This window comes from Lissotriton vulgaris, chromosome 9 (genome assembly GCF_964263255.1).
Source record: "Lissotriton vulgaris chromosome 9, aLisVul1.2, whole genome shotgun sequence".
NCBI classification, from domain to species: Eukaryota; Metazoa; Chordata; class Amphibia; order Caudata; family Salamandridae; genus Lissotriton; species Lissotriton vulgaris.
In genome coordinates, this window is record NC_141697.1 from 282,243,349 (window position 1) to 282,268,725 (window position 25,377).

Below are 25,377 nucleotides of genomic sequence, written 5' to 3' on the forward strand. Positions count from 1 at the left end.
CACAACAGCCCCCACAATGCTAAGGATGCCTGGCCTCCACCTTGGGGTTGCCCAGGAGTGGACGCCTCACAAGGAAAGGGATGGGTTCCACAGCGGTATTCGTACAAGCGCCTTAAGACCCTTCCGGGTGAGTAGTGCGCTATACAAGTATCAATTTACAGAGCAGGCATTGAAGCCTTTTTGTGTATGGCTCACGTGTGCCATGGAAGGGTCGAGTTTGAGTTTATTGCAGGCCTCTTGAAATGATAATAAAAGTTTGCAATGTGCTAATACAGCAGTTTGGGACCACAGTCTGTATTCTAGCTGTGTCTGCACTTGTGGTGACTGGTGACTGGCTTTCAAAGTCTTATTGCAGCAGATAACAGTCTAGTATCTGTGCTCCGACATCTGCTCTCGAGCCTGTGTGTTCTTATTCTCGGCCCCCGAGATCTCTGTGGACCGCCAAGAGAGCCGGATAAGTCCAAGAAGCCGAGGCAGGCTGGCCGAAAGCCCAGTCGAGGCACTGTCAGACAGTCCACTGCCTCCAGGGGGCTCGCGGAGCTGGGAACGTGTCTGTTGCATGTCGGTAACCTTTTGCAAGAATATTGAGCATTTTGAGCTCCTTCATTTGCAAAAGAGGTTCTCTCTAGCAGTCATACAATATTAGGGGTGATTTACCAAATCTCCTCCAACACAGCGCAGGCCCCGGTGAGGCTGTGCTGCGTTGTGTGATGGGGAGGGAGCCGGAGAGCGCCATATTTTTTAAGATATGGCTCTCTCCTACCCTCTCCCTTGTGCTGACGCTGATTACAGCTGCCATGCGCCACCCACACACCTTAGCACCATATTGCTAAGGTGTGTGTGGGTGTGAGTCCAGCATAGGTTTTGCACAGAAAGGAAACCCCTCCTGTACAAAATACTATGCCTAGACACGATAGAAAGCTGTTCCCACTTTGTATGCATGCTGCACAGTGCAGCAGGCATGCAAAGTCGGAAAAGGAAAGAGAAATTAAAGCATTTCATTTCTCCTCCTTGCGCCTAGTTTAAAAGGGTGCAGTTTTCTCAAGCTAAACCCAATCTGCTGCATTTGGTAAATTGGGTTTAGCGTGAGAAACCTTGGGTGGTTGCATCAGAACACTCGTGCACCACCCTTAGCATGCCCCTATGCGCTATGCACTGCTTGCATTACTTCTACGTTATTCCCAGTGCTAAACAAGTTTGGAGATGGAAAGTAAATTAGGATAAAAGATTTTCTGTGGATGGTACCCGCTCCAGAAGATATGACCTCATCTCCCCCACACTGATCACATCACTCTAAACAGGCTCCTCTAAGACGCCAAAAGCTATTCAAACTAGCTAGCATTATCCACAAGGCTCTACACAGCGGAATACCAAACTACCTTTCCACAAACTAATTTTTTAGGGTGGATATTGCACTATTCAAAAAATCCTATACCTTCAATCAGTCAGTTTTAGTTAATGCTTCCAAGGCCTGGAACCCTTTCTGCCAGCCTCAAGAGCTAACATCGCTTCAGGACAGACTTTAACGCCTTAACTGCATCGGTTTTTCCGCCGGGGTGCGGGCGTTCTAAAGGGTGGGCGGAGCTTCGGCCGACGGCAGCACTGGGGAGGGAGTGCGTTGGCCGACGGGAGCATAAAGGGGTTAAAACCCTACTCTTCCATTGTCACTTCGGGCCATGAACTAGCACCGTCCTGCTGTTTCTAACCAGATAGACAGCGGAAACACTAGCATTGGAGATAAGATTTTAACAATCACAGTATAGAAGTGTTTCGCATTCGATAGTCCACATGCTTAAGAAATGTATTTATTTATTTGAAACTACCACTCTTGAGATATAGAAATTTCAGCTTTATTGATTAAAAAAGTAGGTTGCAGCACAGCTGGTTGGCTCCTGCTAAATGGGTACTATTTTCTGCAGCACAACGATTCCTTTAAAATAGTGCATCTGCTTTTCACAGTCCTTTGGGGGATACCTGTTTGAAACTATTTAGTCTCTTTCTTGTGTGCCCTTTACATAGGGGTTTATTCAGCCCATGTCACTATTTTAACACCGTCCCTGTGCTGCAACGATGTCTTAGCCTATTGCAAGCCAAACACAAGAGAGTTGTGCAAAAAAAAACAGGATTTTGACCCTGAGTGGAAGACCGCAAGAGCTTAGAATCATGCAAAAGGCACAAGAAACTGGGGTGCGGAAGAAGTCAGAAGAGATTGTTGGATGTGAATATGTATGTTTTATATATGATCATTATATTATGTGGAACCCATTCTCTTGTCCATGTTCAAGTAGACAGCAGCTGTGGCACTTGGCTCTGTGCCCAGTACCCACAGAGAACCATCTGCCCTGCAGTGCCACGCGGGGGTTCTCTTTGGATCCGCAGGCAGCGGATGGTGGACTCCGTGACTGCCATTTCCCTCTTGTTACCCCGAGCCAACAATCAATTTGTCTCCAAGTTGAGGCTAATTATCAGATAAAAGCACCTTTCAGGGGCTCGCCTGCGCCCTATTGATCCCAGCCCTCTCGAGCTTGCTAAGGAGCAGACAGGTTCCACCATGCAGCCATGGAGAGCCGAAGAGGGGCCAGCCGCAGAGGTCATAGGGTCCCAGGAGGGCAGCACGCGCCAGCAGGTGGAAGCGGGGCTGCTGGAGAGAGGTGAGGTAAGCTCTGGGGCGGCAAGAGCCCTGCGTCTGTGGATTCCTGTACGGGGCAGAGATGTGGTTACGCCAATCAATGGAGAGCTCGGAAGCCAGCTCTGCCTTCCCAGCAAGCTTTGCGTAAGGGAAGGAGAGCTGGTGAGGGAGGTCGAGTGAGTGTGAGGGAAGATAGAAAGGGAGAGGGTAATAGAGAGGGAAAGAGGCAGGGGGTAAAGGAGGGAGGAAGAGTGAGCGAGGAACATGGAGATTCAGACTGGGAGCAAGTGGGAGGGAACAATAGGAGGTGGGAAGCAGATGGGAGAGAGGAGAAAGAAAGATGGAGTGGAAGAGGGAGAGAAGGAGTGATGAGAGAGAGAGGGAAGTAGACGGTAGCGAATCCGGAAAAGAAAGGAAATGCTTGGGGTGCTGAGAAAGTATAGAAAGAATGAAAAAAAAGAGAACAGGGGAAGTGAAAACGAATCGGAGCAAGAAAGACAGACAGATTTCAAGGGAAAGACGGTGGAGCAAAAATAGTGGAAGACGTCATCGAGAGACATTGAAAAACAGAAACATTGTTAAGAAGACCGGAGGAGGGAGAGTATAGATGAGGAAAAGAGAGGAATAGAGATTTAAAAAATGCAATGATGCAGAGGGCCAAGGAGAGAGCCAGCCGATGAGGATGCAAGACACAAAGAGAAAACTGGTGCTTGCAAAATTAACGAGAGAGCAGAAAACCAGAGGCAGTTATAGAAAAACAACGAATAGTATCATAGCAGAGGCGGGTGATAAAACGGGAGAGAATGACAGGCAGAAAGGGGAAAGAAAGCAACAGAAAAAGAGGGAAACAAAATAACATGAAGCTGGGGAAGAGAAAATGGTAGAAGATGCTACCGAGATATGGCGATGAATACTGAATGGGAAAAAAGTTGAAGAATTGTGAGGAAGGGAGAGAACATTTATTTATTTAGTTATTTATAAAGTTTTATATAGCTTGAACCGTTCTTTGGAGTCCTCGCATCTTCCGGTGGCTTCACGATTTACCGTGAGCAGGACGTATCTCCTGCTGACCTGCCGATCCACCGTTGGCTACAGGTACACAGATGCAACACGTGCTGCACCTGAGGCAATGGGAGAGCCTCGTGCAGGAAGGTGGGCGGGCCAGATAGACGGCGGAAAGGATGCTGTGTGGCTGTGGTGCATGTCACTGAACCCCCCAAAAATTCATCATTCTTTTTTCTAATTCCATCGTTTGACCCACTTCAAGATTGTAAAACAAAGACGGAATAAATATATTCTAGGTAGTTTCCTTACAATAACTCTAAATGTCTCGTTTCATGCTTCACGCTTTGCTTAGGTGTGTGGTTTCACTGTTTTGCACTTATATGCTTTTGCTGCAACTTATTTACAGTGCTCCCACACACTTGAGATGTGGCTCCTGCTACCGAAAATTATGTAAACAAATATAGTTAATATACTCAAAGTGTATATGGGCTCAAAGCATATTCTTAAAGTTGTATACCTGACGAAAACACTATTTTAGCAATGAAACCACCAGGCACCGTGATACAAAGTAAAGGAGACATGTGACTCTGACGAGCAAGGAGGCGAATGACCCTCCAACTAAAAATGCAAGAACTTGTGTTTTTCAGGACTTCGTAGTGATGCAACTCTTTCCTTCTAGGCACTACTACAGCTGGGTAAATGAAGGGAGATTTACACTGTGTGGTTTTGCTCAGGACAATCATTCATTTTGCCTCTAGACAACTTGGGGGCATATTACCAAGGGGGGCGATTGGCAATTATCGCCGATTTAGCGGCCATTTTCAGCCGCTAAGCAGCGTTAATTCTATCGCCCTATTAACAAGCAGTCGCTAACTGATGTTAGCGACAGCTTTTAGGCGATAGCGTGAGGTTTGGGGTCCACTTTGCATGTCAGCGATGTTTATCGCTAATGACATGCAAAGTGGGCGTACCCAACCAGTTAGCGACTGAAAGCAATCGCTAACGTCGCTATCGCCTATTAGCAAGGCAGGCGTAGCATTGGAGATATTCACGCTAAGCGCGAATATCTCCAAATACTAACACCTGCCCAGACCAGTTCTTAGCCATGTTATCCAATGGGAGGTGGATAACATGGCTAAGAGCATTTCGTCGCTAATGCGTGAATATCGCTGTATTCTCCGCGATATTCACGTATTTCGCTGCTATCGTTGGATATTTTAGCACAATGGAGAAAAACTTTGCTAATAGCATGCTTTCTCCGCTAACATATCCAGCGATGGGCAGCGATAAAAAAAGTGTTGCTAAGCCTATCTAGCGATAAATATTGCTACTTGTTTGTAATTTACCCCTTGTTCTCTTTGTTCCATTGTATTAACGCCAATCTGGGCAGCAACAAATAAAGTAACTATACATATTGTGCGGTGCAAGAGCTGTAACCTGGCGCCTCTCTGTTTGCAGGAGCAAGGAAAGATCGCGGTGCTCTTCAACATCGGGACAGTGGACATCTCCATCAAAGAAGAGAGCACCCCGGTGAACGACGGGAAATACCATCTGGTGCGATTCACGAGGAACGGAGGCAACGCGACCCTGCAGGTGGACACCTGGCCTGTCAACGAGCACTTCCCCACAGGTACGTGTCTCACTAACTAACTGCTCTGCTTGCTGCTGTCTCACCGACTCTTAAAGCCCACCTCCGGTTGTGTAGAATCAACAGAGAGAGAACTATTCTAAGCTACAAAGGCTGAGAGGCCAAAGAGTCCACCCGCTGCAGGGTGATGCTTTTCTGGGGCAACGGCCCTACCATAGAAGCCTAAAAACCTGAAACTTTACACACAATCCATCTGCGTGAGGTAAGGACTCTGATTCTGTATCAAGGCCACAATCGGCAGAGCAGTGTCGTCACCACCACTACCTACCAACACCAGACCAGAGTAAAAGCACAATGCAGGGAAATTGGTGTACTGTGACTGGTTGAATCAGACCATGTGACCTGCAGTGACTCTCATCCGTAGGTAGCGTCCAATGGGCGGCAGATTTCAGTGTCTTTGATGACATCATAAAAAAACACCTTAGCGGCTAAATGGTAGCATGCACAAATAAAAGTTGACATTTTTGAGCTCTAACACAACAATCGCAGTAGGTTTGATTTCATCTTAGAAATGCATTATGAGTAGAAACTGCACTGTGGCAGAAAGCGCCCCCCCGCGGTGTGAGAGCAATTGGGGTCTGGCATGGTTGAGGGCAGCGATGTTACCTTGAGGTCTATTTCCGGCTGTGGGCGCAGATGGACGGATGTTTGCGGGGGATCTTGATGCAGCAAGCTGCTGTACAATGGGGGAAGGGGTGACAGGGGATTCTAGGGGGTAGTAAGCCTCTGAGCAAAGGTACTTCCCCCTTTTTCTTGCTACTGCTGTCGGCTTCTGCTCTAGTAATCCTCTGTCACCCACTGGGTATATTTTTGACAACACCACTGTCCTATAAAATATCACCCACTACTTGCTAAACATGAGCAGATGTATGTGAAGAACTCATAAAACACCACAATACCCTCAAAAATCCAAATAAAGTAACAGGTGAGGGAGAAAAAATGAAATGGAACCACTTCCAGGAAGATGGAGGGCCTTGGGTTCCCAGGTGGTTCTTGGTAGCTCTGGCTAGTCAGATGCCTGAATCCAGCATACTTTCCGGTTGTTGGCTTACAGCATTATGTTTTTAGGTGTGGTGTTTGCCAATACCTTTTGATTTTAGTAAAATTATATGTGGGATATATTCAATTATACCAGTTTTCAGCCAGCCCTCTCTGTCCATTTATCTGGAGGGCGCAACAGTTCAGCCATTGGCTTACTTCACCGCGGGTGACAGCATGCTGCTCTATTACAAGTTTTCACATGGAGCATATCCTCACACAAAGGAGTTCGTTCTGTGCCATGGACTAAGGCAGTGTGTGCCTTTTAAAACGAAAACATTTTTTTTTCTTTTTATATTTCTGTGGGTCTAGCAGCTCCTACAACGTTTTATAACAACCATGCCAAAACAAAACACATGTTGACAAAGTAAAAAGGCTAGCATCCATCACCAGACCGATTGTCTTTGCCAATGCTTATTTTAGAATTTGTCATCATATTTAGACAATTGTTGTGGTGTGCGGCCTGGTATTCTTCATTCCTCTGAATACATTACCTGGATCATCCGTATCTTCCACAGTACACTGTCCTGTTTTCTAAACATCCTTATGTGCACCCCAACGAAAGCACTCCAAATTCTCCAATGGATGGTTAGAAGTAATAACTAAATACCCGTTTTTGGTTTGAGAACTATTACAACCATTTGTAATTTTCAAAAGTGGCAGGCATACTTATGAGAAAAATAGGCTTTTGCAGTTCCCTAAACAAGTGGCGTAGGGTTGGGGGTCCACAGGAGCGACTGCGCTGGGCGCAAAATTCTTTGGTGCGCAAAATATTTAAAGAAAGTATTATGTCTCCTAACCCATGGTCATCAGCATTTCCTGAGCAACCTGTCCACAGGTCAGGGTGCACGATACTTACTTTCAAAATGTTGCCCTGGGCTCTGGCAACCCACACTACGTTGCTTCTCCAAACATACTCCTACGAGCTCAACTTGAATTGAGCCTATAGTCTGCTCTTACTCTCAAGAGACACGTGCACGCCTCCATCTTAGATTTTGCAAGCAGGTTACATTTGTGGTTGAGGGCAATTTGGAGGAAATGTCCTGAAGAGTGTTGTTGAGACATGCTCTCTCTTACTGCCTCCTTCCAACTGGCCCGCAAAGTTTGACTGGGAAACAAACTTCTGTTTATGCTCAAATTGAGATTCTTGCATGCACGGTAATTGCGCATTCTCACATCCGTCAATCAGTTCAACTTTCACCAATTATCATGTGCAATGCAGTGCCAGGTGGGATGAGGCCTTCAGACTTGAATAGGCTATTATCCATCTCCTCAGCCATGTCAGGTGAGTGACATAATGTAGGTTGTCATCAACAATACCTGGAGAGGTGTTGTTAATCTCGAGTTCTTGGGTTCACGGAGCCAAGTGCAATAATCGTTTAGCGTCGCGAGTTGTCACGCACAGGAACTGACATCTGTTCTTCCCACTTCTCCGCTGTGTGAGAATTAACAAAGACAGTTCACAAGAGACTCAAGAGCGTTTCCAGCTTTTTGTCAAGCGAAATCAAGTTTCATTTGACCTGCTCAACATTAGCATTTGTATAGGGAGAGTTTGTTCATAATATGGGACCCTACCTTGGAAGCCCACTTTCCTACAGATAATCCACTACTAACCCACATATTACTAATCTGCTATCTAATCAACTCTATTCTTGAGATCTGCAGTGGAGTGCTTCTCGCCTGAAAGCACTTCAGTGTCTCGTTATGGGTAGTAAGTGCTAAGGAAATACAATTTCTAATAACAAGTAACTTCAATGAACCTGCCAACTCTTGCAATGTAGGTTACATTTGAGTAGAGCATCGCTTGCGGGGACATCAAACAGTATCCTACAAACAAAAGAGAAACAGTCTTCCTAGTGGAGGCTGCCACCGAGTAGCATAGGTGTGGCGGGGGAGAAAAGAAAAAGAAATAAGAAAGTTACTTACCTTTCTGCCGGACATCCACCTGGCGTCTTTCTCTTCTGTTCCTGCTTGAAGCAGGAAGCACACACAGGCTACCCTAAGCCAATCACAACACTACAATGCAGCATTGTTATTGGTCTGAGAGCCCTGGTTCGGTGCTCAGATGGGGATTATGAACCTGTGCATGTTCCTCACCAGGCTGTGTGTTATCACCTGGAGGGGAACATGCAAAGTGCCCCAACCACTCTTCCCCTGCTGGCTGTGATGGCAGCCATGCCCCGCCCGACCCTGTTAACCCATTGACAGTGGAAAAATAAAATTATAATAACATAGTGCTATCATCATTGTATTTTTCCTTTTTCCACTGCTCAAAATGCAGTGGGGCGCTGCTCCTCTGCCTTAGCGGAGGAGCCAGCCGCTGCTGAGTCTTCCCCTACCTTTCATCAGGGAATACAGTGATGAAAGGAGGAGAATACAAAACTGCATCTCTAGTTCCATTTTGAAAAAGTAGTCCGCCACATTCTGGAACGGTGTTCTTATTTTAATATATTCCAGTGTCAGAAAACTGATCTCTGGCTGCTGTTGCCAAAAGTTGTCATAGGGTACACAAGAGCCACGGGAATACTGCAATTCTGCAGCCGTTGCATTTTCTGCATAGTTATGGGTTCACTTGCACTTAATCCGCCATCTTGTGAATTACAGATTTCAACAGCAAAAGTGCATCTACTTCAAACCGATCCAAAGTTGATTAAAAAACGCCACACAACGTTAACTGGCCACCTTTTAGTTGCTGATTGCTGCATTTTTGCCCAAGCAGTTTTAATGTCCTTTAAAACACAAATAGTGAAATACTAGTGCCACAGAATATGCCATATTATGCTACATAATGTAACTGTTTTTTTACTAATAAACTAGCCACCACTGAAGCATAATTTACTCCTCCATTGTCACGTAATTCCAGGTAAGAATATTTGGGTGCAGCTGTTAAGTGAAGCTTAATCGAGTGTAGATTGCAGGCTTCAGACAACGAGCCAATGTCCGGATTTTGAGACACAAGTTATTGAAGGGACCTCTGTGAGATCACACAGAAGGCCAGAGTGATGCTTTCATTTGAATGTTTCTGTTTATCATCAAAGGTACAGCACCTGCCAGCGTTAAGCTGTGACCCAGGTGTTTCGAACATTTGTGCACGTGGACTTGATCGATGCCAGATTTTCAGGACTTCTATATGTGATATTTTACATAATAAGAACGTGTATTGAATTATCTGCATGGCCCATCCGAAGCCTAAAAATGTGGCTTGGAGCTGCCTCTCCTGGAAAAATGCTGACACACCTGTTTTAACCCTTTCCTTGCTGCCGTGGGCCAATGCACTCCCTCCCCAGTGCTGCCGTCGGCCAATGGCCGACGCGGCCCCGCCCGCGCAAGGAAACGCCCGCACCGCGGCGGAATTACCGCCGTGGTTAACGGGTTAAAGTACAAGGACATACGATGATATTCCACATATATCTCAGGGCTGCACGTCTTTTTCCTTAACTTACCTCGACTGAATCTGCAATTCAAGGGACGTCATTTAGGTGTCCTCGGGGGTCACAGCTGCAACCCCTGGCACATTGCCTTTGCCACCCCAGAGGTTGAAAACTCAGTGCCAGGAGCAATGAGGCAGCTCGTCTTCATGGACATCGGTTGGGGCTCCACTTTCCTTGTTTTCAATCTTTTTTCTTGTTACAATGATAGTGAATAATGTCATATTATTCACTATTAGTGTAATAAAAAACTAGAGTAGGATTAGCTGGAATATATCACTATAGTTTAGGTAAGTAAAAAATGCTTTTAAATGCATGTTGTCTGTGTGCTTGTGGTGCGGGTGGGAGGGTGATTATGCAAGAGAGAGTGTGTGTGTAAGAGTGAATGTTTGTCAATGAGTGAAAGTAAAGGTTAAATGGTGTGAGATGTCACTTCCGTTACGCTGGCATTTTGATGATTTTTTTTTTGCATATTTATATAGCGCGAACTGGACCGAAAGGTATTGAAGCGCTTTACATGAGTACCGGTTACTTACACATTCGGGCAGGGGGAGATCAAGGGCCAGATGTAGGAGCCCAAATACCGGTCGGTAACGGCCGAATTTGGCCGTTACCGACCGGTATTAGGGTTTCCAGATGTAGGGGCCTATATTTTACCGATTCTGTAAAGTTACTGAATCGGTAAATTTACAGAATCGGTAAAATACCGAATCGGTATATTTACCGATTCGGAAAAACCACATGTAGGTGGCACTCCTAAGAGTGCCACAGGCCCTTAAAAATCGGTATTTTACCACCCAATCCTATTGGGTGGTAAAATACCGAATTCAGGTGTGCATGCACATCTGTGCATGCACACCTGTGCAATGTGACACACAGACATGCCCTTAGGGCATGTCTGTGTGTCACATTGCACACAAGTCCAGAATTGTGGTGCTATAGGGTGTCAAAGTGACATCCCCTGCACCCTTGCAGGATTCGGTATTTACCGATTCTGTAAATACCGAATCTGTATTTCACATTGATTCCTATGGGCTTCAGGGCCCATAGGAATCAATGGGAAATACAGATTCGGTATTTACAGAATCGGTAAATACCGACTCTTACAGATGCCTCCTTCCAATTTACCGACTTTTAAATACAGATTCGGTATGACTCGGTATTTAAAAGTTGGTAAATCGGATTTACCTACATCTGGCCCCAAGTGATTTGCCCAGAATCACAGGCCGTCCATGTCCGATTTCCTCCTCTCTCGTCTCTTCCACGGCGATGCAGGAACCCGCGCCATTTCTGCTTCATCCTATTCACAATAAAGGGTCAAAAAAAAAAAGGAAAACCACTGCTGAGATCTCGTAATCACTTCTAAGGCAAATGGTGGGCTTTGCCCTAATCCGTAGATTAAACACCGCTTGAAGGACGACGCGCCGGTGTTTTCTCTCGGCTGAGGATCGTCCTCGCGGGAAGGCGGGCTCCGGAAGAGGGTATTTGTACAGGAATTACCGGGGAAGCTCTGCGGCTGGTGATACAGCGACTTGCATCCGATAACACGGCCGTGTGCTCGTTCGATAAAGACCCCGTTTAGCCGTGAGTCCCAGAGCAGGGACTGTGTCTTCTGCCGAGAGGAGAGAGCTTTGTTTCCACTTGATCTCTTCCATGGAGTTCAAAGGTCACTTCTGGTCTGTTTTTAGCGGCTCATCCGGTAAAAAAGATAGCTAGTCTATCAACCTCGTATTGGGAGTCTCGGGGTGTGGGTGAGGGCACTGACATTCTTCCCTTGATTAAACTGTAACGTAACTGAGCTCAAGATGGAGTTTGAGTGTATGCGCTGGCGTAAGGGTGACGTCACAGGAAGTGGGCTGGGGCAGATGTTGATGTGGCACGTCTCTTATCCTGTAATACAACACATAGAGCAACAGGCCCACAAACACATACATTCTCCCAGAGGATAACAGCTCCCTCCACATGCAAGGAACTTTACATAAACTTCACCAGAAGTGCAAAGCTTTTTACAAAAGGGTAACAGAGCCACCAGCCCACAGCCACACCAGTGAGCCACGCAATCTCAATAACAAGTGCACAGCTGCCCCAATGAATCACAGTGTCCCTACCACAAAAACACAGTTCCACTAGTGCTACCAGCACCTCGCCCTACCAGGGATTCACATCACACCTAGCGCTCAGCCCTACCATCCAGTCACTGTACCAGATGGATTTAATATTTACTTAAGAGTTTTCTATAGCGCTGGCTAAACCCAAGGGTTTAGAGCGCTTTACAATATTGTTGAGGTGATTGTCAGACAGTAATAATACAATATACATAAAACGACGAGAGTCAAGGCAGTATGAAGTCCTTGGTTGAAAACAAGATAGAATGAGGTGGTAGTTCCACAGTGAGTTAGATGTTATTTCCTAGATGGTTGAGGTGTTGAATGGCAAGAATTCTTTCAGTTGTCTTTTGAAGCTCATGAAGGAAAGGTTAGTTCTGATAGGTACTGGAAGAGAGTTCCAGATGTTGGGGCATTGCCTGAGAAGGAACAGGAGAGGGCTTTTTGTTGATGTGTTGTGGGGGGATGAGGAGAAGTGTATTGGAGCCTCTTAGATTTCATGTTTGGCCTGTCTTTGTGAGTTTGGATGCGAGGTATGCTGGTTTACATACACTGCTCTATCAGTGAATTATAGTGGCACTACCAAAGACATTAAAAGTAACAACAACACAACCACACAGCTTTACCAATGCGTTTCAACACCACTAGCCCCAGGTATGCAACAACTCAATGAGCCACATGCATGCAGCCCTACCATTCAGTCACCTAGGACCGAGCACAACCAGCAGTGTCACCAAGTCACAGTCCCACAAACACACAGACCTACTCTTGACTCACTAATACTCAAGTACACACAGCATCATTGGTCACTAGCGTGTAGTTCTACAGTCGAATCAAACCTTCACAAACTCACTGCTGCATATTGAATTCACAGTGTCACAACAGTGAATCTACACCGAGTCACAGGAAACGGTGGCTCAACACACTGAGCTACCATCCAGTCACAGAGTTTTAATGACACAGCGCAAATACAGAGGCAGTCGCAAGCACACACCGAAGCAGAGGGTCACAAGCACACAGCTCTAGTATTGACCCACATAACCAGAAATACACAGCCCTACTTTGGTGTTACAGAGTGACAGATATGCAGCTCGACTATCGATTCCCAGGCCATCAAGCACACTACTCTGTTATCTTGTGACGGGGCTACAACCTCAGAGTTATGTTATTAATTCTCAGCTATTCACTCAACCACCAAATCACAGGACCACAACCGTACAGCCCAGCGACTGAATCACAGAACCCCCTTCCCTCATCACTCAGCTCTACTTCTGAATTACATGGCCACAAACATGCAGTTGTAGGGCCTCAAGCGCATACCAGTACTCCAGAGTCTTAGCGCCTCACTCACACACCTCTATTATGGCATTACACGGCCACACACATGTTGCTCTGACACAGAGTTGTAGGCACACAGCTCTACTACAGAGTCTTAGTGCCTCACTCACACACCTCTATGATTGCATCACATGGTCACAAACACATGGCTCTTCTTCTGAGTCACAGAACCTCAAGCACACAGCACTCCTGCTGAGTCACATAGTCACAAACACACAGCTCTCACACTGCGATGAACCCGCAGAGCCTCACGCACAGTTCTTCTAAGTCTCGGGGGCGTAAGCAGGGATTGTGCTATAAGGTTATAACCACAAAGCTCTATGATCAAGTTTCAAGCAGTCACTCTACGCGTCATAGGGGGAGCAGCACACCATTCTACTATCGAGACACAGAGCCAGATTCGCAGAGCTCTACTACTGAGTCATAGAACCATAAGCACAGAGGTCTGCTATTGAGTCACAGAGACAAATGTACACAGCTCTGCTATTGAGTCACAGAGCCACAAGTACGCAGCTCTGCTATTGAGTCACAGAGCCACAAGTACACAGCTCTGCTATTGAGTCACAGAGCCAAAAGCAAACAGATCTGCTATTGAGTCACAGACACATGTACACAGCTCTGCTATTGAGTCACAGAGCCAACAACACACAGATCTGCTATAGAGTCACAGAGCCATAACAACACTGATCTGCTATTGAGTCACAGAGCCACAAGTACACAGCTCTGCTATTGAGTCACAGACATATGTACACAGCTCTGCTATTGAGCCACAGAGCCATAACAGCACAGATCTGCTATTGAGTCACAGAGCCATAACAACACAGATCTGCTATTGAGTCACAGAGCCATAACAACACAGATCTGCTATTGAGTCACAGAGCCACAAGTACACAGCTCTGCTATTGAGTCACAGAGCGATAACAACACAGCTCTGCTATTGAGTCACAGAGCCATAACAACACAGATCTGCTATTGAGTCACAGAGCCAAAAGCAAACAGATCTGCTATTGAGTCACAGAGACACAAGTACACAGCTCTGCTATTGAGTCACAGACACATGTACAGAGCTCTGCTATTGAGTCACAGAGCCATAACAACACAGATCTGCTATTGAGTCACAGAGCCACAAGTACACAGCTCTGCTATTGAGTCACAGAGCGATAACAACACAGATCTGCTATTGAGTCACAGAGACACAAGTATACAGCTCTGCTATTGAGTCACAGACACATGTACAGAGCTCTGCTATTGAGTCACAGAGCCATAACAACAGAGATCTGCTATTGAGTCGAAGAGACACAAGCACACAGATCTGCTATTGAGTCACAGAGCCATTACAACAGAGATCTGCTATTGAGTCACAGAGCCATAACAACAGAGATCTGCTATTGAGTCGAAGAGCCACAAGTACACAGCTCTGCTATTTAGTCACAGAGCCACAAGTACACAGCTCTGCTATTGAGTCACAGAGACACACGTACACAGCTCTGCTATTGAGTCACAGAGCCATAACAGCACAGATCTGCTATTGACTCACAGAGCCATAAGCAAACAGATCTGCTATTGAGTCACAGACACATGTACACAGCTCTGCTATTGAGTCACAGAGTCACAAGTACACAGCTCTGCTATTGAGTCACAGAGACAAATGTACACAGCTCTGCTATTGAGTCACAGAGTCACAAGTACACAGCTCTGCTATTGAGTCACAGAGACAAATGTACACAGCTCTGCTATTGAGTCACAGAGACACAAGTACACAGTTCTGCTATTGAGTCACAGAGCCAAAAGCAAACAGATCTGCTATTGAGTCACAGAGACACAAGTACACAGCTCTGCAATTGAGTCACATAGCCATAAGGAAACAGATCTGCTATTGAGTCACAGAGACACACGTACACAGCTCTGCTATTGAATCACAGAGCCTTAAGCACAGAGATCTGTTATTGTGTCACAGAGCCATAAGAAAACTCATCTGCAATTAAGTCTCAGTGTCGCAAAAAACCCAGCTCTGCTCCTGAGTGACAGGCACAAGAACACAGCTCTAACATTGAGTCAAAGAGCCACAAGAACACAGCTCTAACATTGAGTCAAAGAGCCACAAGAACACAGCTCTAACATTGAGTCAAAGAGCCACAAGAACACAGCTTTAACATTGAGTCACAGAGCCACAAGAACACAGCTCTAACAGTGAGTCAAAGAGCCAGAAGTGCACAGTATTGCTATTAAATCAGAAGCACACAGCTCTGCTACTGAGTCACAGAGCCACAAGAATACAGCTCTGCTCTTGGGTCACAAAACCACACGTGCACAGCCATATTATCGAGCCACAGACCCAAAGCAACAACTCTGTTATTCAGTCATAGAGCCAAAGCAACAGCTCTGTTAATAGGTCACAAAGCCACAAGCACAAAGCTCTACTATTTAGTGATATAGCTAATAGCAACAAGGATACAATTTTACTACCGGGCTATAGTGTCAAAAGAACACAACATTACTACTGAGCCAGAGTCTCAAGCACACAGTTCTCCAAATAACATATAGCTTATCAAAAATACAGCTCTACTACTGAGACAGAGATTGACATGTGCACAGCTTTGCTATTATGGGTCACAGCCACAAGCCCACAGATCTACTCTGGCATGGTACGGCCACAACGACACAGCTCTGCTTCCAAGTGTCACAAGCATGCAGCTCTTCTACTAAGTTACAGAGCAACAATAGAGCACAGTCCTACTACTGGGGATCAAGCCTCAAGCACACCATTTTGTCAATGATTAACAGAGATCCAAGCACAGATCTACAAATGACTCACAGAACATTAAGTAAACAGATCTACTATTGAGCTACATGACCTCAAACAAACAGTGTTACTGAAGAGTCACACCCGCTGCCACGCAGCTCTACCGCTCAGTCTGAGAGTCTCAGGCACAGGGGTAATAGTAGCACAAACACACAGCTCTACTATTGAGCCACAGAGCCACAAGCACTATCAAGCAGCCATTACAGAACTGAATCACAGACCACAAGCACAGCCCTACTGCTGAGCCGCAGTGCTGCCAGCTTGCAGCCCGCCAGTGGAGCCGAAGAGCCGCCATTGAACCACGCCACCAGCGCGCTGCACTTTGAACCCAACGCGGCAGCGCGTAACGAGTTGGCAGGTTAATTTATAAACCAATTCTGTCAGCCACTCCTACATTAATAGGATTTCCTACTTTTGAGGCTAATTAAATTAGAGCCATCAGTGAGGGTGACTCATCAGGCTGAATCCGATCAGCTGCCACTTATCTCTCAAGCGGCTGAGTCTGAGATTTTCTCCTCCATTTAAAGGGACTCCGAAGTCGGATCTCTCTTTACCAAGGCTGTAACTGTTTATGGTGGCTGTACTTATGCTTAGTACAATTTCATTATGAAATTTACTTCTCCTGTCAAAAGGGGCAATGGGAGTAATTTAATGCTTCTTGTTATTTGGTGCAGCAATACTGTTGCAGTAAATACTGATTCCAGCAGTATTGCATCATCATTCTGAGTTCTGGACCTGTGTATGGGGGCTAATGCAGTAACACCTCACCTTTTTGCCCATTCCAAGATGCACTATTTTCCTTACACACATTTCACTAGGATTTACTTGGCATAATGTGTTGATCTAAAACGTTTGTCATTACAGCGCCAGGTAGAATCCCTATTCTGCCACAGACTCCCCATGTCAGGTTTCACATGGGTGTTTTTCTTGATGGGAGCCTCTGTCAATAAAAATGCAGGCACTTATTCCACTTTGCCTGTGGGTTACACATCAACTGAATGCGGGTAATCAAATGATGGTTACTCAGTGACACCTGAGTGACTTGCATGAGTGATCACTAACTCTTTCTCGGCTACAATTTAATATTGATTTGTCCTTGTTTTAATGGGGCATATGAAGATTTGCAAAGGGACAGTTCCAGACAGACCCTAATTGAGGAAGTATGTAGATGCTGTTGAAAAACGAAAGGCTATGGCGAGGTGAGTGAGTTGGCCAATAAATCAATCAAGCAGGATTTGTATAGCGCAGCAAATCACCCATGAGGGTATCCAGGACCACGGCACAACAAGCCTGAGATTCAGCCTCTTCCAAAAGAGTCCATAATGAAACAGTAGGGAAGGCTAGCATGAGCCTCAGCCTGGTCACAACCACCACTGAATAGGCCTGCTAAGGTAATTAAATCTGGTATTTGTAAAGTGCGAACTAATCACCCCTAAGGCTCTCAAGGTGCTGGAGCCATCAGGGAGATTAAGTGAGCTATTGCCCAGAGTCACATGGCGCTGAGCTGAGCTGCCGGACATCGAACCGCGAGCCCTGCACTCCGGAGTGAGCTGCTCCAGCCACTGCGCCACACCTCTCCCCTAATTCACTTCCTGATTTCCATTGCTGGTGCACTGTGTTATGCTGTGTTATCCAGCATTTGTATATCGCATAAATGCGATTACTGTTGCATTGTTGCACTTTAACTGTTCAGCACGATTACCAGAAGAACCCATATGTCTAGTAGTAGGGTGTGTTCACTGTATGTCCAGTGTGGGAAGAGTTAGGTGTGGTGCGTGAGGTCCTGACATGTGGTGAGCTACAGTGAACCTGTAGCTGCTGGTATGCGTGTCAATGTCGCATGAGTATGTGAAAAGGATTAGAACCTGCTCCATGTCACATTTATTCTATATATGTATGATCAATACATCTTTGTATGGTGGGTCTGTTAATCAGTTGTTTTTGTGAGATGACTTTCTCATTGAGCTTCTAGATAGATGGATTATCCTTGTGAAATACCACAGGAGCTCGGGCTTTGGTTGTTTACAGTGGCTTATTGGGCACCATGAGGAGGCTGTGTTTAGGGGACTAATATGTGTTGTTTTGTGGCTGGTTAAATGATCACAAAGTAGTCTATTGCTTGAAGAGTCGCATACTATGCTAGTGCCATTGTAGAGAGCAAACATGGGGCTCCTTTAAATGGGGCTTGTATGGTGAAACTCATTGGTAGGGTCTACAGTGATTTTTCGTCATCAGTTCCTAGACTGGCTAAAGGAAAGGGAGGCTCATGGACCGACAGCCATTCACCGAGAGCTGCAGACAAGATGGCGGGTTAATCAGGATGCATCTGGGGATGCCCGTGATGAAGATTCGCAGTAACGCATGTTGAAAGATCTGCCAGGAGGGATAATGGAAGATTGACAGGCAGGTCAAATGAAGAGCTGATTGTAACTTGTCAGCGCAGGCTCGCGGAATGGATAACATATTCCAGCAGACAGGAGTGGTGAGGAGGGAGCCATCAGAGAACCAGTCATGGATACTGCAGCCCACATACTGCATCCCAACAAGCCAGCAGCTCCTCTTTATACTGAAGACTAATATTGCTAGAGAAGGATTTATGTGATAGGAAGCTTCCGTGCAGTCGTAAGGTGACCCGTGCTTCTCTCTCCCATTGCACTCACTTCTTTGTTGGTAGACAGCTGATGTTCCATATGTTCGGGTTCTTTTGTTTCTGATGTAATCGAGTGACCATGTTGTCACAGGTTTGTTGAAGCACAGAATTTAATAACCGGACAGGCAGGCAAGCTCGACCTACGGTTTCCCCTGGATCCTCCTACCAATCAATCAATAAATCAGTGGTATATAGAGCGCCCTACTCACACATGAGGGTCTTAAGGTGCTGGGGGGTACCACACACACCATATATGGGCTCCAATATTTACTTTGATTGTTGTTTATTTATTTTATTTCTTTTCAGTAATGAAGTGGAACACTCAACCACATAGAGTTTGTGATTTGCAAAAGAAATTCATTTATCAATCTGGTACTTACTTTTCTCGTGTGTTGGCTGTCATTTATCTCACGATGTTGTGCCTCCCGTTTCTCCCTTTACATTTTACAAAGATCTATGAATCTCTCAACTGTCCATATCAGTGTGACATTATTTCTTCAAAATGCGCCCTCTTCAAGTCAATATAGATGTATTTCATGTTTTCAAGACGGTCAGCTATTCAGCAAGTAAGATTGTCCATGTATTATTGCTGCCTAGCCCGCTAAATCTTCTGTGGGTTTGTCATGCGTTCTTGAGGTTTTTCTTAGTTATCCATCTTCTGCTATTACCTATTGTACCTATTGTACCATATCTTTCATCCAAGCTTACAGTTTGGTCCTTCTCATCTCCTATGCAATAATAGAATTACGTTTTTCATTAAAACACAAGGGTACTGTTTGTAATTCAAATAGAGTACCAAAGTAGCTCACCCCCACAATAATTGGATTTCGAAGTTATAAAACTAAGTTCTGCCGCAACTAGGTCTGATATTCAGAACGAACTCTTAAATCGTCATCAAACTTTCCGGGAAAAATGAACTAATTCACAGTTCAAGTTCAGGTGTGGCCGAAATTTAGATTCAGGCAACATCATTTGCATAGTTTCGCGTTAGGGTTGTTATGCAAGAAAAATCCAGAAAATTGGCCATTATGCCACTTCACGTAGTTGCACACCATTCAAGGTAAAAATGTACCAACAGAGTCACAACATTCACGGTAAAAATGTACAGCAAACACATGAGACCAACAGAACAAACGCTGCTTCGTCCTCGCTCCAATCATTGAATCTGCCAAAATGTCGCATAGTTACTCGGAAGCAAATTATGGGAGTTGCACCCCCCACCATTCATCTACATCTAGAATGTGAGGAATGGCTGCATAGAGAAAATGTGCGTGGTATAAAGAAACGTGAAGGTACAAAAAAAAGTTTGTCAATGAGGCGGCACAGAAGGTCTGTCTCCTCTTTTCTTTTAAAACGCAGTACAATTTCATTAATTTCCTTTAAGGAAAGTGGGCTGCATCTAAAAAGGTTTTGTTTAATAAAAAGCCACCACAGACCGTCTGCTGGCCTGAGCGGGCCGCTTTTCTTTTAATCGCCTTCATTCGCAGGGGGTCAGAATAAGAGAGCTTCCTCATTAACATACACTGTGCTTTTAAGAAGCAACCAATTAGTATGTAGGTTGGTTCTTAAAATTCTTTATTGATGGCAAAAATTCTGTTCACAAATTGTGAACAATATTTTGCGACTAGTTAATGGTTTATACAGCTGTGGATTTAAAAAACACAACGAAAAGACAGAAAATCCATTAAACAGGATTGCGTAGAAAGGTCTGATGAGAGACAAAGGCTGTTTCTAAGAGTAACAGAGCCTTTCATATCTGGGTTGCTCGTTCAAAGGTGGACCTTGCTGCTAAAAGTGGAAAAATCTATGCCATCTGAAAATGGTATTAGGTTCTCTGTGAGGTGGGCTTGTTAATCTTATCACAGTCATTGGTTGAAATTAAATTCATTTGAATACATCACTGTTGTCATTGGCATTGATTCAGATACTTGCTAGAAATCTCAGCAGAGGGGCCATGGGTAGAATGGGCCTGATGAATGATATGTGCATCCATGTTGTTCCTGAGCACAGGTTGTGTAATTTGGGGGGCAAGTAAGCGTTGTTACTAAAAAAGGCAAGAATACTTTCCAAATGTACCACTCTTTCAGCAGCCATCATTTCCTTACTTCTTTTCAATTCCCTACCACTCCCTGCAGAGATATCTCAGTGTTTTATCCTCCGTTTTATGGAAATGGTAGGAGCGCATGATGGGGGACTCTTCCCGTCCTTATTGAAAGCCATATATGAACATCTAACTTATTATTACTACTACATGTTTTTCTATTCATGAGTCCTGTACTTGTTGCCACAACATATTGTTCATGTTGTGGAGAGTCAATCAGCATTGACTAGTCCCCTTTAAAGGGGAATGGACTGCAGTATTTATTTTTTAACCTCTTCAAGCCCACCCCAAGGACTTCTTTAGATGTAAGTTTCTCAAAAATGGCTGAATGGATTTACACCTAATTACAAAAAACACACTTTCTGAGTAAAGTGTTAACATTTTACTGAGTTGGGTGTAATTCTGTGTAGCTGTTTTTTTGTTTCTGCAACAGAATCTTTTCCTATGTGAATAAGCATGGGAAATCAACATTCTGGGACTGCCCCCCCTTTTCCTTAGCCCCCGTTTTACAGATCACTCCTAAACTTTCCAGGAAGCAACTGAGGTGGATGAAGTTTTTCTTTGAGTAGTATTATGTAGATAGAAAAACAGGAAACACTCTTCCTATGGAAACTCTGGCCTAACTTCAAGTACACAGTGGCGAGCATCACTATGTAAAAACAACATGTACACAGACATTAAATCAAGCATAGAAGGTGGTTTGCCACCAGACCCTGATCCCGGATGTTGCGTCATCCACAGGGGTACCAGCCAACATACAATATATCACATAATTCCGTAATCCAGAAAAAAGGAAAAAAACGTTATACCATGGCACTGGACCTTTTCAAGAGGCTTCCCTTGCAATCCCAGTTTTCTGAGTCCCCCAGGGGCACCTACTGAGGTACTGGGTTTTCTCAGAACCAATACTACTACAATAACCCAGCGGTGTCAGGGCAACACCCAAAGACCCCGGATTCCCCTGTCTTGGCAAACAGAGACACAGGATACTTCTTGATGACGTCAAAGACCAAAGTTTAATGGTTGCAACCAGGGACAGAGGTCTACGAAGTACACACGGGTAGTTCGACAGAGACTGCACCACCTCAATGAACGAACCTCGGTCTTTTATGCCGAAAATTACGCTTCTGGCAACATCATAATTTACATTCAGTGCATACAAAACTAACCAATGAACAAGTAACATTTCAAAAAGTAGCGAATCACGACAGTCAAAGTTAATCCCACTTTCTGTTGTCCAGCCCACCAAAACGATCGCACATATGCTAAGTTTCCTGTTCGATCAGGCCGGACAAACCCACCATAAAACCATCAACCCAGATCGATGAACATCGTAAAGGAAAGGCAGAAACAGATGGAGAGGAGATAGAGGAGTGGGAACGGTGGGCCATAAAATTGGACCACGTCCTGTTCTTTGATCTTTATCAGTGCAGCTGCTAACCAAGGAACTGGCACAGCAGGATCCGCCCCAGGCAAGGAGTCAGTTCGGCCAGGTCAACCAGAAGTCAGCTAAGGCGTACGTGTCAAGGACTCGTTCGGCCACAATCGCAAGGCCTATGTTAGGGCAACCACACAAGATGGCTGCCACATACAAAATGGAACCCGAGGGTTCAAACTAAATCCTCAAATGTAGAGTGTTCTCCTATATCGATTCATACGAAAACACTCAAACACGTTAGACTCGTCATTTGCGGTCTGCTGACACCAAGATCGTCCATTTCCGACAATCTTTATAAACTGGGTTTCGGAACTATTGAACCCAATTCGAGACCACGGAACCACACTACCTGGACATAATTTTTAAAGACTTTGAGCAATCTGAAAAGCTCTAGAGGGACTCATAGTAGTCACATGCCACATATTAATATTGACTCTTTCTGGCTCACTGCACAGTGCACATCAGATCAGCATCTGCACTGGTCCAAATTGACCAGAACACTGACTCAGTGTTCATGATTAGACACTTAAGACTACCTTCAGGCATCTTAATATTTACAGTGATATATATTTTTGGTGTTTATTAACCCGTTCATTAGGCCCGTCGGCATATGGCCGTCGCGAGCACTACCTCTGTAGTGCTGCGCACGTCCGGAGTCGACACGGCCCCACCCTGACAATAAATCACCCGCACAGCAGCGGACTGTATTCCGCGGTTAAAGGGTTAAAATGCTTTCTAAGGAATGACTCTTATTACATGTGATAGTTCTTGACTACTTGATTAAAGGACCCAGTAGAGTCAAGGAGGCTTTGACCGGCCAACTTTCATCGCTGAGCTAATACCCACTTTCCTGGTCAGTATGGAGCAGGTGCAGTCTCACCTTTGACACTCCTAGGTTGAGCCTACCACAGCAAAAAGCATCTTAGTACATGCCTGGCACTCCTCTCTTGTATTGCCCTACGTTGCCCACCACATCTTCCCGTTATTTCCACACACGCTCTCTGACACACACACAGACACACACACTATATCCTCTCTCCGTCTCATTCTCTCCTTCCCTCTTACCTCTCTCTCTTCCTTTCTCTCTCCCTTGCCCCCTCGCCCATTTGATTTTTCTTTCTCGTTCATTTGTTCTTTTTCTCATTCTCCCCTTACCTCCACGTAACCAGCTTTCTGTCTCAATCGACGTTTCTCCAAGTCCCTCCTGTCCTTTCTCTCCAGCCTTAGACACTTTCCTCGGTGGCTATTCATGTCATTTTTCTTTTCTCTCCGTTACAACCTTTCACTCAGTAGTAATAATTATATTTCTCTTTTTTATCTAACTCATTTCCATTTTCCTTATTTTGCTCTTAATCCCTTCTCACACACGTCCTTTCACCTCTTCAAAAGTTTATCTTTTCCACACATTCATCTCTGCCTTTGTATCCCACTGTCTCTATTTTCTCTAAGTTTCGCTCTCGTGTTTTCTTTCACGTTTCCCCCTCTCAAACATTCTCTAATGCTTTATTTTTCAAACTATTTTCTGAGCGCCTTGTCTCCCTCCCTCTCTCTTTCTTCCTCCATGTTTTCCTTTGTTTGCTACCTTGCTCCCTGTTTTCTTCTGCACCTCTCTTCCTTTCTCCCGGCTCATCTCTCCCCCCTCTCTCACACGCATATGCAGATATTCACAGAATCCAAAGAAGCAGCTGGCCAGGGGGCTCTGCGGCCTGAGCAATAACTGTGTGCCTTCAACAGTATTCCCCCTGAAGACAGTCCACAGACAGCTGTACTCCCTGGTTGACACAGCTGACACAAGGCGACAGAAGGGTCTCCAATACAGACATCAGAGTATATCTTCATCAAATTAATAAAAAAGAAATGGGGAGAAAAAAAGAAAAAAGAGCCACTTGCATTAAAGTTTGTCTATGGAAGGCCCGAGGAGTGGTACTCATCTTGGACACCCAAAGGAACTGTCACCAAACACCCCTTGATATCACGTTATATGTATTTGGAAATAAATGGACCACTCAGACAAAATATAAAACCTTGGGAGAAGGTCATGGCGTTGAAGTTGTTAACACCACCGAAAGATCTTGCAGTTCATCCCCACATCAAGACTGTACCACTGTGAAGAGCCTCAAGGTTCCTCACTGAGCACCGATTTACAATGTGCACCTGCACCATCTCGCTAAATTGAGCAAAAGTCCTCATCCTCAGGCCATGCCTATGGATGCTCAGCGTCCGTGGATGGAATAGAATTCCACTTGCTCAAACTGAGTGGAGTTAAGACAGAGGCGTCAGTGATTGGAGGGAGCGCCCCGTGGATGAGATTCTGGAAATGGACCATTTTTCCAATTTCTATGGAAACCTGGCAACTTCATCAACGTTTTCCCCCAAATTTGTCTAAAAATCAAGACTTTTGGTTCAGATTATATTGCTATATGTAAACTTGCAATAATAGATTCTGCATACTTTTGTATCGAGCACAGACAACCTCTGCAAAAGTAAACTTGCTGTGTGAAAAAAAAGCTTCTCTGAGTTTGATTAGACGGAAAATTGTTTTGTGATGGAAACAAAATTCTCTCACAATACACAGAAATGATTTGCGTGGACGAAGGGAAATTTAAACAGAAAGCTGCGAGAATTGTGAGCTGGAACTGTGAACATCGCAAACATTGCAAAACTTTTCATGCGTAAAAAACCGAAAGGACCCCTAGTGATGAACTACATTCCACTGGACCTGCGGGAGCCTGCCTTTTCTGCATCCAACCAACTCGAAATCTGAGAGCCCAGTTTTAGGAACAAAAACAAGAGGTTCCTTTTTTGTTCGAAAAACTGAGAATCCTGGACACAAGATTCGCAGTATCTTCCAGCACTTGACTAGTGCAAAGACCTGTTTCTTGGGCTACAGAATTAAAATTATATGTACTTTTACCAATACATGTATGTGGATTTGAGTTTTATAAACATATACTTACCTATACATACTTACCTTCATGATTTTTTTGTCAATTTTCTGGCTACAGCGGAAAATGGAGTAGCTATTGGGGTGAGTTATGTACCACAGCTAGGTGAGCTAGACATGGGCATCGAAACCAGGAACCTCTCGATTCAACTGCAGCATTGTGAGTTTTTGTGGTGTGGTTGGGGAGACTAGGGAAAATCTACGATGGATGTAATACTACATAAGATGGAACATGGCATTCTGCTGCAAA

General features: G+C 44.9%; 1 protein-coding gene across 23 annotated transcripts in view; it reads left to right on the forward strand.

Annotated features, from left to right (window-relative positions):
• The window catches only part of NRXN3 (neurexin 3), a 2,233,908-nt gene that overhangs the window by 2,051,919 nt on the left and 156,612 nt on the right, over positions 1-25,377 (forward strand). For all 23 annotated transcript variants that reach the window (XR_015299916.1, XR_015299918.1, XR_015299917.1 and 20 more), the window contains one exon: positions 5,093-5,264. Coding sequence is in view for 18 of the 23 variants with exons in the window: in XM_086937585.1 (XP_086793711.1) it covers positions 5,093-5,264 (172 nt within the window). In the remaining 5 variants the exon portion in view is untranslated. The remainder of the gene's footprint in view (positions 1-5,092; positions 5,265-25,377) is intronic.